The following is a 15,740-nucleotide window of genomic DNA, read 5'->3' on the forward strand; positions in this document are numbered from 1 at the left end:
AGTGCTCATCAAGCCAATCCAACTTGTGGGAGGTGCTTCAGGAAGCATGGGGTGAAATCTCCAGATTACCTCAACAAATTGACAACTAGAATGCCAAAGGTCTGCAAGGCTGTAATTGCTGCAAATGGAGGATTCTTTGACGAAGGCAAAGTTTGAAGGACACAATAATTATTTCAATTAAAATCATTATTTATAACCTTGTCAACGTCTTGACTATATTTCCTATTCATTTTGCAACTCACTTGCAGTGAGTAGTTATATAATTAATTTGAGTCCAGAAATAGAAATGATTGGAGTGGAGGAAAGCAATATGCCTATTTGATATTCCAAATGACCTCCATGGCAACCAAAAACTTGGTAGCAATAATATTTTTCCCAATTATTAAGATCTATAGAACCTTTTGATCCTTATTGAAAGGGCATACACTTGAAGAGTGCAGAGGATATTGTGTGTGTGTGTGTGTCCTTGCTGCGTATTGTATGAGGATATTTATGGCGTTCGTGTTTTGTCGGGTTCTGTAAGCTACAGTATAATTATGAGGTTTTGGCACCACCATGTGGCATTGGACAGGACTTCTACAGTTCATAAGGTGGAAAAAGACTATACTAGGCTCAACATAGCTTTCACTTATCAACTTCTTTCAGATAAGTAACTATGAATGGTACGCCAGAAGCATACCACCCTGCATCCCACTGCTGGCTTGTTTCTGATGCTAAGCAGGGTTGGTCCTGGTTGGTCCCTAGATGGGAGACCAGATGTTGTTGGAGGGCCAGTAGGAGGCACTCTTTCCTCAGGTCTAAAAAAATATCCCAATGCCTCATTGGGAAGTTAGATGGGTGTCCTGACTCTCTGTGGTCACTAAAGATCACATGGCACTTATTGTAGGGGTGTCAACCTGTCACCTAATCCTCCCCAGTTTACAATTGGCTCATTCATCCCCCTCCTCTCCCCTGTAACTATTCCCCAGGTTGTTGGTGTAATTGAGAATGTGTTTTCAGTCACCTTACCTGATTAAATGAAGAGTGGCAGACAAAGATAGGAAGCTATGGATGATGATTGAAATGTGACCAACTTTTCCTGTCATATCACACCAGTGAGGTTTAGGAGACCAAATGTGTCTTCATTGGATCAGCATCAAAGTTATTTAAAACCACTAAATGATGAATAGGTGCATTAGCTGTCATAGCAGTGACATTTTCTCCATTGAAGCGACAGTGCATTTAGGCTGCCATATTTCACTTAGTCAGCTGCTACTACATGTATCAGAATAGCTTCTTCTCTACTGTGTAGTTTTAAAAAGTATAAGGGACTTGTTGAGAAAGAGAGAAGACAGGGAGGTGGTGGTGATAGGTGACAGACAGCGGGATAGGAAAAGGTCAATCAGTCACAAACTTTAATGTGGCAATTCAAGTAACAAACAATTTAGAGGACCATACACACATTGTCATCACACCCCCTGCTCCTCTTCACCCCTGTCTCTGCTTGTGTCTGGGGTGAGCCTTACAGAACACAAATAGACGACCCCGCCGTACCACAAAGAAGCAGTCTTTACAGCGCCGTTTCAGAGCACTCTTGGTTTTCATCCCTGAAGCGGGCTGGAGGCAGGCCAGGTGCTGACACTGGCCTAGGAGGGAGCCACCATCCTGGGGAGAAGAGGCCAGGGGCTGGATGGGTCTACCCGGGGTCAGGAGCACTCTGGCTGGGTAGGATGTAAGGGAGGAGAGGCAGCGGGAGATGGTGGTGGCAGTGCTAGGGTAGATCCGGCTGAGGGTGTTCTGGGTTAGATGGCAGGTTAGGGAGCTGACGATGCGGTACAACAGGAGTGGTGCCATGGTGTCACCAACACCTGTCTGGAAAGAGAGAGACAATATTTTGGTTCACTTGCTTGGAGTTGTGATACCTCAGACTGTGTTCTTCCCATTCCTCCATTATCACCGATCTGACAGAACATGACAGGTGAAAGCAATAGCTGAAAGCCTATCCAGTCCTTTCAGCTACGAATGGTGCTGGAGGAGAGGAGGCAATCAAAATAATGCAGATAAAAATATAATATGCAGTGTCTATTACACTTTACTTATTCTGGAGAATATACATTTTTGTATGCTCTAGCAGCAGATTCCAGCTAGCTTTACAGCGCATGATTCATGCTCGATTCCCAAGGCCAGCCGCGATCGTCCTTCAACTGCCCGATTAGGCAAATGCAAGTACCATTACTTGATCAGAATAACTTTCTGAATGTAACTGAATATGCACCAACCTTTCATCTACAAGAACGGGTTAGATAGGGGAATAAACCCCTGAAATGCACCGTTTAATCAAAACAACACTGCCGAAGAAGGATTTCTCTAGCAGAGCTATCGCTTCTTCCTGGCTGTGACGTAACGCGAACGTTAGCAGTTTTTGTGTCGTTTCTTAACACACTTTCTCGCGTTCATTTCAACAGTAACGCGTTGCTGAATTGATAAACTACCACATCTTTACAATAATCCACTCCTTAATATGATAATGATGTTACTGTTGGTTGCAAACGATTCGTGAATAATGTCATGAAATTCCCAGCACTTGGACCAGGCGGACGTATTTGGAGGGCGGAGAATGTCCCTATTCTTTGCAAAGCATCCTGGGTACAGAGTCCATTGTAAACATGGCGGCCGCTGTGCATCGGATTCTGTCCTTCAGTAGAAATGCTAAAGTGTTTGTATCACCTTTGAAGACGTCGGCGCTTTCTGTACAGCGCTACAGTCTAGAAGTGTCGACCACTGGAGAGCAGGTTACCCACACTGGACAGGTAAGTTAAGGTTCTAACGTTAGGCTTGTGTGTGTTTGCTTCCCCGAAAATATGTAATTTTGCTACTAACGGCACACACTTGCACCACGACCAAGCCTTTGGCATAGTGTTAGATGTTGGTGTTATCAATTAGGATTTGCACCCTTGGTCCAACTTCAGTTAGCTGCTCACCCACTACAGTAGTGGGATGGATAGGCGTTTTCACAGTCGGTAGGCATTGCCACATCGGTCAAGACAAAGCTAGTCAGAGCAAAGGCAGATGACACTTTAGCTAACTAGCTGGAGTGTCATTGTACATAGCTAACTGTATGCTATTTTATTGATGGTTGTGATGAAACTAAACTGGGATCATGTAATGTATGTACATGTGATCAGTTATCTCGTATCTACAGTGCCGTTCCAAAGTATTCATACCCCTTGGATTTCTTCACATTTTATTGTGACAGTGGGATTCAAATTGATTTCCTTCATTTTTTTGTCAACAAGCTACTCAAAATACTGTAACGTCAAAGTGGAGGAAAATTCTATTTATTTTTATTTTTAATATGATGGTATATTGGCCATAATGGCTGTTCTTATAATGGCAGCCCTTATCCGTGGTATATTGGCCGTATACCACAACCCCCTGAGGTGCCTTATTGCTATTATAAACTGGTTATCAACGTAATTAGAGCAGTACAAATATTTTTTGTCATAGATGTGGTATACAGTCTGATATAGCACGGCTGTCAACCAATCAGCATTCAGGGCTCGAATGACCCAGTTTATAATACAAATTAGATCACTAAAATATAGTTGTTTCATAAGTATTCAGTCAATTTGTTTAGGCAAGCCTACATTAGTTCAAAAGTACAATGTGGCTTAACAAATCACATAATGGACTCACTGTGAAATAATAATAATAGGGGTTGATTTATTTATTTATTTTTATGTCTAACCCTTCCTCTGTCCCCCATACATACATCTGTAAGGTCCCTCAGTCAAGTATTGAATTTCATGCACAGATTGAACTACAAAGACCAGGGAGCTTTTTTCGATAGCCTCATCAAGAAGGGCAGTGATTGGTAGATGGATAACAATAACAAATCAGACATTGAATATCTATTTAAGCATGGTCAAGTTAATAATTATCCTGTGGATGATGTATTAAACCACAAATGATACAGTCCTCCTTCTGAACTGAGCTGCAGAACAGGAATGAAACTGCTCAGAGATGTTACCATGAGGCCAGTGGTGATTTTAAAACAGCTACAGAGTTCAGTGGCTGTGAAGAAAACTGAGGATGGATCAACAACATTGTAGTGACTATAATAATTACTTAAAAGACCAGAGTGAAATGTAGAATGAAAATATTCCAAAATATGGATGCAATCAAGTAATACAGCGACATAACTGCCAAGGAATACACTTTTTAGCCTAAATGCAAAGCCTTATGTTCGGGGCATTGGTATGCTTGACATTGGCAAATACCGGGGTGTTTTTTAGGATAAAAATAAATGGGATGGAGCTAAACTCAGGCAAAATCCTAGAGGAAAACCTGGTTCAGTCTGCTTTCAGCAGGACAATAACCTACAACACAAGGCCAAATCGCCACTGGAGTTGCTTACCAAGAAGACAGTGCATGTTCCTGAGTGGCCAAGTTACAGTTTTGACTTAAATCTGCCTGAAAATCTATGTCAAATAAATTGCTGTCTAGCCATGATCCCCATTGTCTTAACAGAGCTTTCAAGACTTTTGAAAAAAAATAATGGGCTAATATTGCACAATCTAGGTGTGTAAAGCTCTTAGAGACTTACCCAAGAAGATACACAGCTGTAATCACTGCCAAAGGTGTATATACAAGTATTAACTCTGGGAGCTGAATACATTTGCAATGACTATATTTTAGTTACTTAATTTATAGAAATATTTTTAAAATGTTAACATTTTTCTTCCACTTTGACAGAGTGTTTTGTGTAGATTGTTGGAACAAAATGACAAATCCATTTGAATCCTACTTTGTAACACAATAAAATGTGAAGAAATCCAAGGGGTATGAATACTTTTGCAAGGCACTGTAGATCATAATCCCAGCTATATCTGATTGTACTAGCTATGTTCCTAATCAGTGTCTGTCTGCATGTTGTTTCAGGTGTATGATGAAAATGATCCCAGGCGGGCCAGGTTCGTGGGACGACAGAAAGAGGTAAAACTACATCCAGTCTGGAAGGGCAGCCATGGTGCTAAGGGGGCTGTTGATTCATACAACAACCTGTTGAAATACGGCCTAAAGCTGGGCATTGATAGGTTTACAATGCAGAATCTTGAGCAGTCCACTGAGAGGGAATGTTTACTACAATACAGAGTGGACTACAATGCTGTGTGTTTCCAGGTGAACAAGAACTTTGCCATCAAGCTGGTGGCTGAGGAGCCGGTCAGTGGCATTGAGGCCAGAGTGGTGTCATGTGACGGGGGTGGAGGAGCACTAGGGCACCCCAAAGTCTATATCAACCTGGTAATAATTTCTTTAGTATACACTAGTTAGTCTACATGACTGTGAGGTGTACACTAGCTAGAGTGGTGTCCTGATGAGGGTGGCGGAGCCCTGGGCCACCCAAAAGTCTACATCAACCTGGTAATGCTCATAAGCTCTCACCACATTACAAGCACAAGAGTGGGCGTAGCGATATTGTTTTACATTTTTCCATCTTAAATCCAATTCGCATGATTCATGCAAGAACGGCATTGCACCACGCAAGCCATTGTTTTTCAATGGAGGTGTGCTTTGGAGTCAGTGCCACTTCTGAGTTCAAGTAAATTGATCTTTAATAACCTCACGCTGCGCCTGACCTCATGGCGCACTTGGTGGCTTGCGAATAGGCCTTTACATCAGGTAGAGTTCCTGTTTTTCAGCTTCATGCTACACAGTGAATTGGTCTATTTGATGTGACGTTCTCTTGTCCTAATGTCTGTTTGCTGTCTTCTGTCTGTGTGTTTCTCCAGGATAAAGAAACTAAAGTGGGCACATGTGGCTACTGTGGACTGCAGTTCAAACAGACCCATCATCATTGAGACTTGTTCTCAGTCAATCTCGCTCTGTTTAGTGTTATTCTGCTTAATAAATGATATCTGCTATTCTCCTGTCTCTGTATGAGTTCCTATGAGTGGTGGGTATATGCATATGGAAGCTCTGACAGTTGGTGACTGCCTAGTCTTGGCACCCAGACCCAAATCAAGGTTCCCAGGAGAGACTAGTAAATGTCACAATGGTAATTGAAATGAGTTGTATTTCTGGACCCTGCAGAAAAACGTCTGGGATTTAACATTTTACAGTTCCCCATCCCACTGCCAGAGGGCAGCATTGGCTGACTTGTCAAAAGTGTTCATGCAATCAATAATTCAGTGAAACAACAAGGTGAAAGACAGACAGGGTGTTGTGGTTACTGTAGAAGCTGTGATGTGGTTAGTTTTGACAAGGGACTAAAGAGTTATTATGTGTGTGTGGCAACAACACAAGGGCTTATTAAAGAGTTATTCTGTGTGTTTGTAGCAAAAACACAATAGTTATTCTGTTCAAGTGGCACTTCCAGTGCTGGTATCTTAATTTTTCTTTAGACATATCCACCAACTTAGCAAAACAAATTGCAGCTGGCCCAGAACATAGTGGCACATCTTGTTCTTCATTGTAATTAGAGGGCTAATATTAGTACTATGCATGCCAGTCTCTCTTGGCTGAGTTGAGGAAAGACTGACTGCTTGTTTTTCTAATGTGTTGGAAATTCCAAATTGTTTGCGTAGTCAATTTACACAAAAACTTACCCCACCAGACATACCACCAGGGGTCTTTGTACAGTCCCCAGGTCCAGAACAAATTCAAGTAAACACAGTGTTATGCAGTACCATGAGTGCATAGAACTCCCATCTTGGGCCTTCCCTGTGGCTTAGTTGGTAGAGCATGGTGTTTGCAACACCAGCATGGTGTGTGCAATGCCAGGGTTGTGGGTTTGATTCCCACGGGGGGCCAGTACAAAAAAAAAAAAAAAAATGTATGCATTCATAAGTCGCTGTAATTCGCTCTGGATAAGAGCGTCTGCTAAATGACTAAAATGTAAATGTAAAATGTTATATACCACAAGTGAACAGCAAACTTGGTTTCAAAAAGCAAATAAAGCAATGCCTCTCCCCCATGTGACCTAGTTGTGTCTGTACTGACATGTATGTGTAATTGATAGATATACACACTACTTTTAAATGTATGTAAATTCTAAAGTGTTTTGTCTGTAATGTCTTTTTCATTATGTCCCCAGTCCCCAGGAAGACTAGCTGTCTCCATTGGCATCGGCTAATGGGGATCCTAATAAATCAAATGAAAATCATATCAGTACATAATCACTTTTATTCCAGCGTTGTTCATACATGCACAACAAGGCATGATACAAGATAGGTACATTGGATGGTGTAAATAAAATCTAAAATGTGTTTTAATTTTAGTTAACTATCAATGCGGTTAATTAATCTGAAAAATATTGCAATGGTAATCTTTGAACACCTAAGCAATAGTTAAAATGGGGGTAGACCCCATATGAAGGCCCTCTTGACAGGGACCAGGGATATCCTTAAAGGACTCCTGCATTCATCCAGCCCTCCACTCCCCCTCACTCCCAGGGGCGGACTGGGGCTAAAATTCAGCCCTGGCAATTCAGCCACAGCAGCCCATATCACTCCTAGACTTATTATTACAGCCTGAATTCAACATTGATGAAATATATTTTTCACTCACTCATCTACACACAATGACATAGTGAAACCATGTTTTTTGAATTGTTAGCAATTTATTGAAAATACAGATATATCTAATTTACATAAGTATTCACACCCCTGAGTCAATACATGTTAGAACCACCTTTGGCAGAAATTACAGCTGTGAGTCTTTCTGGGTAAGTCTCTTAAGAGCTTTGTACACCTGAATTGTTCAATATTTGCACGTTATTCTTAAAAAAAATTATTCAAGCTTGGTTGTTGATCATTGCTAGACTGCCATTTTCAAGTCTTGCCATATATTTTCAAGCTGATTTAAGTCAAACTGTAACTAGGCCACTCAGGACATTCAATGTCGTCTTGGTTAGCAACTCCAGTGGGGCTCCCGAGTGGCGCAACGGTCTAAGGCACTGCATCTCAGTGCTAGAGGCATCACTACAGACCATGGTTTGATTCCAGGCTGTATCACAACCGGCCGTGATTGGGAGTCCCATAGGGCGGCGCACAATTGGCCCAGCGTGGTAGGGGATAGGGTTTGTCCGGGGTAGGCCAAACTAGGCTTGCCTAGTTAAATAAATATAAATAACACTAACTTTAGATTAGGCACTGCAGAAATACTTTACTAATGATTAGTAAATGGTTTATTATTGTGGGAGTAATGATTCATAAATGGTGAACACACAATTTACAAATGGTTTATTACGGACCCTTAAAATAAGGTGTTACCAATATATAGAGCCAATATATTAAGGAACTGGCAGTACATCTGTGTCTCTCTGGTTTCTTCATACCTCCACTGCACTCACCTCTGAGCTGTCTCTGCTAAGCCATCCCTCCTTTCCCACAGCATTGCTATTAGAAGACCAGGGGACCACACTGCCTATGCTGTGCCCAGCAACATCATAGGGTTAGTTGTGAATGAATAAACACATGTATTAGATAAAGAAAGATTACTGAATAAATGCCTAATAGATGACTATTGGCTCATAACACCTTATGAAAGCCTAACTAGTTATATTGAAAATAGAAGTGCCTGACTGTCATATATCTCCCCCCTATCCTAAGGTTTAATTACTATTACATATACACTGAGTGTACAAAACATTAGGAACACCTTCCTAATATTGAGTGTCACCCCCTTTTGCCCTCAAAACAACGTCAATTTGTTGGGACATGGACTCTACAAGGTGTTGAATGCATTCCACAGGGATGCTGGCCCATGTTGACTCCAATGCTTCCCACAGTTGTGTCAAGTTGGCTGGATGTCCTTTGGGTGGGGGACCATTCTTGATTCACACGGGAAACTGTTGAGCGTGAAAAACCCAGCAGCATTGCAGTTCCTGACACACTCAAACCGGTGCACCTGGCACCTACTTCCATACCCCGTTCAAAGGCACTTAAATCTTTTGTCTTGCCCATTCACCATCTGAATGGCACACATACACAATCCATGTCTCAATTGTCTCAAGGCTTAAAAATCCTTCTTTAACCTGTCTCCTCCCCTTCATCTATACTGATTGAAGTGGATTTAACAAGTGACATCAATAAGGGATCATAGCTTTCACCTGGATTCAACGGGTCAGTCTATGTAATGTAATGTAATGGAAAGAGCAGGTGTTCCTAATGTTTTGTACACTCAAAATATCAATAAACTGACAGCAAGTGTCAGTCTCTCTCTCTCTCTCTCTCGCTCTCTCTTTTTCTCTCTCTCTCTGTTTTCTCCCTACCTCCACTACACTTGACTGCTGCAGCTGCAGCTGAGATGTCTGTGCTGCTAAGCCAAGCATCACCCAGCAACCTCCAACGGTAACACCGAAATTTCTTTTTCATACTGTCGCAAAGCTAACTAAAAAGCAGCATTCCCCAAGAGAGGATGGCTTTCACTTCAGCAGTAATAAATTCATGAACTTCTCTGAGGAAAAGGTCATGATCATTAGAAAGCAAATTACGGACTCCTCTTTAAATCTGTGTATTCCTCCAAAGCTCAGTTGTCCTGAGTCTGCACAACTCTGCCAGGACCTAGGATCAAGGGAGACACTCAAGTGTTTTAGTACTATATCTCTTGACACAATGATGAAAATAATCATGGCCTCTCAACCTTCAAGCTGCATACTGGACCCTATTCCAACTAAACTGCTGAAAGAGCTGCTTCCTGTGCTTGGCGCTCCTATGTTGAACATAATAAACGGCTCTCTATCCACCGGATGTGGCGCCAAACTACTAAAAGTGGCAGTAATAAAGCCTCTCTTGAAAAAGCCAAATCTTGACCCAGAAAATATAAAAAACTATCGGCCTATATCGAATCTTCCATTCCTCTCAAAAATGTTAGAAAAAGCTGTTGCGCAGCAACTCACTGCCTTCCTGAAGACAAACAATGTATACGAAATGCTTCAGTCTGGTTTTAGACCCCATCATAGCACTGAGACTGCACTTGTGAAGGTGGTAAATTACCTTTTAATGGCGTCAGACCGAGGCTCTGCATCTGTCCTTGTGCTCCTAGACCTTAGTGCTGCTTTTGATACCATCGATCACCACATTCTTTTGGAGAGATTGGAAACCCAAATTGGTCTACACAGACAAGTTCTGGCCTGGTTTAGATCTTATCTGTTGGAAAGATATCAGTTTGTCTCTGTGAATGGTTTGTCCTCTGACAAATCAACTGTAAATTTCGGTGTTCCTCAAGGTTCCGTTTTAGGACCACTATTGTTTTCACTATATATTTTACCTCTTGGGGATGTCATTCGAAAACTGCTATGCGGATGACACACAGCTGTACATTTCATTGAAACATGGTGAAGCCCCAAAATTGCCCTCGCTAGAAGCCTGTGTTTCAGACATAAGGAAGTGGATGGCTGCAAACGTTCTACTTTTAAACTTGGACAAAACAGAGATGCTTGTTCTAGGTCCCAAGAAACAAAGAGATCTTCTGTTGAATCTGACAATTAATCTTGATGGTTGTACAGTCGTCTCAAATAAAACTGTGAAGGACCCTGATCTCAGAAACTGTCTGTCCAAAAATGATGCAAAAAAGTTAATCCAGGCTTTTGTCACTTCTAGATTAGACTACTGCAATGCTCTACTTTCCGGCTACCCGGATAAAGCACTAAATAAACTTCAGTTAGTGCTAAACACAGCTGCTAGAATCTTGACTAGAACCAAACAATGTGATCATTATTACTCCAGTGCTAGCCTACCTACACTGGCTTTCTGTTAAGGCAAGGGCTGATTTCAAGGTTTTACTGCTAACCTACAAAGCATTACATGGGCTAGCTCCTACCTATATTTCTGATTTGGTCCTGCCGTACATACCTACACGTATGCTACAGTCACAAGACGCAAGCCTCCTAATTGTCCCTAGAATTTCTAAGCAAACAGTTGGAGGCAGGGCTTTCTCCAATAGCGCTCAATTTTTATGGAATTGTCTGCCTACCCATGTGAGAGATGCAGACTCGGTCTCAACATTTAAGTCTTTACTGAAGACTAATCTCTTCAGTAGGTCATATGATTGAGTGTAGTCTGGCCCAGGAGTGTGAAGGTGAACGGAAAGGCTCTAGAGCAACGAACCACCCTTGCTGTCTCTGCCTGGCCGGTTCCCCTCTCTCCACTGGGATTCTCTGCCTCTAACCCTATTACGGGGGCTGAGTCACTGGCTTACTGGTGCTCTTCTGCTTACTGGTGCTCTTTTGTGGGCTATACTCGGCCTTGTCTCAGGATGGTAAGTTGGTGGTTGAAGTTATCCCTCTAGGGGTGTGGGGGCTGTGCTTTGGCAAATTGGGAGGGGTTATATCCTGCCTGTTTGGCCCTGTCCCGGGGTATCATCGGATGGGGCCACAGTGTCTCCTGACCCCTCCTGTCTCAGCCTCCAGTATTTATGCTGCAGTAGTTTATGTGTCGGGTGGCTAGGGTCAGTCTGTTATATCTGGAGTATTTCTCCTATCTTATCCGGTGTGTTGTGTGAATTTAAGTATGCTCTCTGTAATTCTCTCTTTCTCTCTTTCTTTCTTTCTCTCTCTCGGAGTACCTGAGTCCTAGGACCATGCCTCAGGACTACCTGGCATGATGACTCCTTGCTGTCCCCAGTCCACCTGGCCGTGCTGCTGCTCCAGTTTCAACTGTTCTGCCTGCGGCTATGGAACCCTGACCTGTTCACCGGACGTGTTACCTGTCCCAGACCTGCTGTTTTCAACTCTCTAGAGACTGCAGGAGCGGTAGAGATATTCTCAATGATCGGCTATGAAGAGCCAACTGACATTTACTCTTGAGGTGCTGACTTGTTGCACCCTCGACAACTACTGTGATTATTATTATTTGACCATGCTGGTCATTTATGAACATTTGAACATCTTGGCCTGTTCTGTTATAATCTCCACCCGGCACAGCCAGAAGAGGACTGGCCACCTCTCAAAGCCTGGTTCCTCTCTAGTTTTCTTCCTAGGTTTTGGCCTTTCTAGGGAGTTTTTCCTAGCCACCGTGCTTCTACACCTGCATTGCTTGCTGTTTGGGGTTTTAGGCTGGGTTTCTGTACAGCACTTTGAGATATCAGCTGATGTAAGAAGGGCTATATAAAAACATTTGATTTGATTTGATTTATTTTAGGGGCCATAATAAACAATTTACAGTGCATTCAACAAGTATTCAGAACCCTTGACTTTTCTACATTTTGTTACGTTACAGCCTTACTCTAAAATAGATAAAATATTTTTCTCCCTCATCAATCTACACACAATACCCCATAATGACAAAGGCAAAAACAGGTTTGAAGAAATGTTTTCAAAAACAGAAGTAACTTATTTACATAAGTATTCAGACCCTTTGCTATGAGATTCGAAATTGAGCTCAGGTGCATCCTGTTTCCATTGATCATCCTTGAGATGTTTCTACAACTTTATTAGAGTCCACCTGTGGTAAATTGAATTAATTGGACATGATTTGGTAAGGCACACACCTGTCTATGTAAGGTCACACAGTTGACAGTGCATATCAGAGCAAAAACCAATGCACTGTATAAGGTAGTTGTGAATGAATAAACACATATATCAAACAAATAAGAAAATCACTGAATAGATGCATGAAAGAGGACCATTGACTTATTTAATACCTAAATATTTCAAATTGTAGGTATTCCCCCTGCCCACTTTAGATAAGTGTTTATTAGGCTACATATAATTCCATTTCAGAAAACAGAGAGAGAGACTGCCAGTTCCTTGATGGTTTGGCTGTAGCCAATGGCTACATGAAGGAATCGTCAGTCTCTCTCTCTCCCTCCCTCTCTGTTTTCTTTTATTGAATTCAATAGGCAACCTTCTGTGTTTGTCAAAGAACGATGCCGGGACTATTTTATGTGGATGCGGATTTCCAGCGTTGTGCTTCGTTTGACAGTGCCTGTATGCGTATCTTTCTGCCAAGAAGTGACGGGCCTTTCAGCGAATGAAATAAGTGGGAGATAGGCCTTCAGTGCTGTGGCTGTGTAATGTCGTCCAACACCAGAGTCACTTGTTACTACAGCTCATAAACTCACTTGCTGGGCTGAAGTGACTGAGATTCAGAAGCGAATAAATATTGATAAAACAAAATACACAGACAGTTCCCGAAATGACCTTTACTGTAATACATGATGACTTGTATTTAGGAAAAAGCACTGTATAAATGTCTAGTAGATGCCTATTGCCTTCCCTATGTGTTATAAAAACCAATCTAATGGCTTGTTAGGCTATAATGCAAGTACCCTAGTGTCTAAATGTTCCCCCGAATCCCCCTTACCTAATTAGCCTACTATAGTATGTATGAAATATATTTCATACAATTTAAAGCCAAATTTACAGGTTATTAGTCCTAACTGGCAGTAGTACAATACATGATCTGTGTCAGTGTGCGTGTGTGTCTTTCTCTGTTTTCTTCCTACCTCGACTACACCACAGCATCTGATCTGTCATTTCTCACAGACACACCACTCGGACTAACAGAAACAGAACTTTTAGCAAATAAGTCGCTTAATTTCACCCATTTAGCAGTGTTGGCCTCAAGCCCTTTTGGTCACAAATTTTTTTGGTGTTACCCTACTGTGTAGGGCATGCCAGCCCCAGAATTCACTCTTCTTATCAGCTGTATGCATGAATGTTCTATGTGTTGTCTTAGGAATTCAACATTCTCTGTGTTGGTCTTGCCAACCCCCATTGTCACACCACTGAGAAGCAGAGGTTACATCCTGTCGATCTGATATATGGAGGTTAACTTTGCAGTAATACTATTGGTCGACATTTCTTCATTACCTATTAGTGTAACTCAACCATAGTCTCTTGCATATTGCTAATCATCTTTATGGATTCAGATACAATTGTTAATAGGCTAATGGCTTAGTCTTATTAGTAGTTGCATATGAGGTATTTACGATATCACTACATCCGTTTTTCTGTTTTGACTGAGTGACTGACGGAGTCAGAGCGTGTCTTTCTCGCTTCGATGATCCGCATTTAACTTTGAATGCGAATTTGCACCATCTCAGCTCAGCCGGCCCATCTTGGTAGGGGAGCCGGCCGTTGCCCACTGGTCAGACAAATGCTCAATATAGATGATTATGACAACAGAGAAATAGCACAAAAGTTATAAAAAAAGGCAGTGTCCATTTTTTTAATATATATTATAAACTCAGCAAAAAAAGAAACGTCCCTTTTTCAGGACCCTGTCTTTCAAAGATAATTCGTAAAAATCCAAATAACTTCACAGATCTTCATTGTAAAGGGTTTAAACACTGTTTCCCATGCTTGTTCAATGAACCATAAACAATTAATGAACATGCACCCGTGGAACGGTCATTAAGACACTAACAGCTTACAGGCAGTAGGCAATTAAGGTCACAGTTATGAAAACGTAGGACACTAAAGTGGCCTTTCTACTGACTGAAAAACACCAAAAGAAAGATGCCCAGGGTCCCTGCTCATCCATGTGAACGTGCCTTAGGCATGCTGCAAGGAGGCATGAGGACTGCAGATGTGGCCAGGGCAATAAATTGCAATGTCCGTACTGTGAGACGCCTAATACAGCGCTACAGGGAGACAGGATGGAGAGCTGATCGTCCTTGCAGTGGCAGACCACGTGTAACAACACCTGCACAGGATCGGTACATCCGAACATCACACCTGCGGTACAGGTACAGGATGGCAACAACAACTGCCCGAGTTACACCAGGAACGCAAAATCCGTCCATCAGTGCTCAGACTGTCCACAATAGGCTGAGAGAGGCTGGACTGAGGGCTTGTAGGCCTGTTGTAAGGCAGGTCCTCACCAGACATCACCGGCAACAACGTCGCCTATGGGCACAAACCCACCGTCACTGGACCAGACAGGACTGGCAAAAAGTGCTCTTCACTGATGAGTCGCGGTTTTGTCTCACCAGGGGTGATGGTCGGATTCGTGTTTATCGTCGAAGGAATGAGCGTTACACCGAGGCCTGTACTCTGGAGTGGGATAGATTTGGTGGTGGAGGGTCCGTCATGGTCTGGGGCGGTGTGTCGCAGAATCATCGGACTGAGCTTGTTGTCATTGCAGGCAATCTCAACGCTGTGCATTACAGGGAAGACATCCTCCTCCCTCATGTGGTACCCTTCCTGCAGGCTCATCCTGACATGACCCTCCAGCATGACAATGCCACCAGCCATACTGCTCGTTCTGTGTGTGATTTCCTGCAAGACAGGAATGTCAGTGTTCTGCCATGGCCAGCGAAGAGCCCGGATCTCAATCCCATTGAGCACTCTTGGGACCTGTTGGATTGGAGGGCGAGGGCTAGGGCCACTTCCCCCAGAAATGTCCTGGAGCTTGCAGGTGCCTTGGTGGAAGAGTGGGGTAACATCTCACAGCAAGAACTGGCAAATCTGGTGCAGTCCATGAGGAGGAGATGCACTGCAGTACTTAATGCAGCTGGTGGCCACACCAGATACTGACTGTTACTTTTGATTTTGACCCCCCCTTTATTCAGGGACACATTATTCAATTTCTGTTAGTCACATGTCTGTGGAACTTGTTCAGTTTATGTCTCAGTTGTTGAATCTTGTTATGTTCATACAAATATTTACACATGTTAAGTTTGCTGAAAATAAAACGCAGTTGACAGTGAGAGGACGTTTCTTTTTTTGCTGAGTTTAGATTTTTTTTGTCCGTTTTGACCAGCCCAGACTAATAAAATATGGTGTGGCCTTTCTGGCATTTGCCAGAATTGAC

The 15,740-nt window shown here is 42.5% G+C and overlaps 2 protein-coding genes across 4 annotated transcripts; one reads left to right on the forward strand and one right to left on the reverse strand.

The window, feature by feature from the left end:
* Positions 1-1,380: 1,380 nt before the first annotated feature.
* LOC106588703 (39S ribosomal protein L36, mitochondrial) lies at positions 1,381-2,591 on the reverse strand. Of its 3 annotated transcripts, none has more exons than XM_014177966.2 (2): positions 2,517-2,591; positions 1,381-1,851 (listed from the first exon to the last, which is right to left on the reverse strand). In XM_014177966.2, the coding sequence occupies exons 1-2, from the start codon at positions 2,547-2,549 to the stop codon at positions 1,468-1,470; spliced, it is 417 nt and encodes a 138-aa protein (XP_014033441.1). In that variant the 5' UTR covers positions 2,550-2,591; the 3' UTR covers positions 1,381-1,467. The 3 variants fall into 3 exon arrangements, with proteins under 3 accessions (XP_014033441.1, XP_014033443.1, XP_014033444.1); XM_014177968.2 differs by having other exon boundaries at positions 2,259-2,566; XM_014177969.2 differs by lacking the exon at positions 2,517-2,591 and adding an exon at positions 2,094-2,510.
* Positions 2,519-5,905, forward strand: ndufs6 (NADH:ubiquinone oxidoreductase subunit S6). The gene is made up of 4 exons (XM_014177965.2): positions 2,519-2,789; positions 4,921-4,974; positions 5,161-5,283; positions 5,772-5,905. Exons 1-4 carry the CDS (start codon positions 2,646-2,648, stop codon positions 5,838-5,840), a joined length of 390 nt encoding a protein of 129 aa, XP_014033440.2. The 5' UTR covers positions 2,519-2,645; the 3' UTR covers positions 5,841-5,905.
* The last annotated feature ends 9,835 nt before the right edge of the window (positions 5,906-15,740 follow it).

Source organism: Salmo salar, chromosome ssa27 (genome assembly GCF_905237065.1).
Source record: "Salmo salar chromosome ssa27, Ssal_v3.1, whole genome shotgun sequence".
In the NCBI taxonomy this organism is placed as follows: Eukaryota; Metazoa; Chordata; class Actinopteri; order Salmoniformes; family Salmonidae; genus Salmo; species Salmo salar.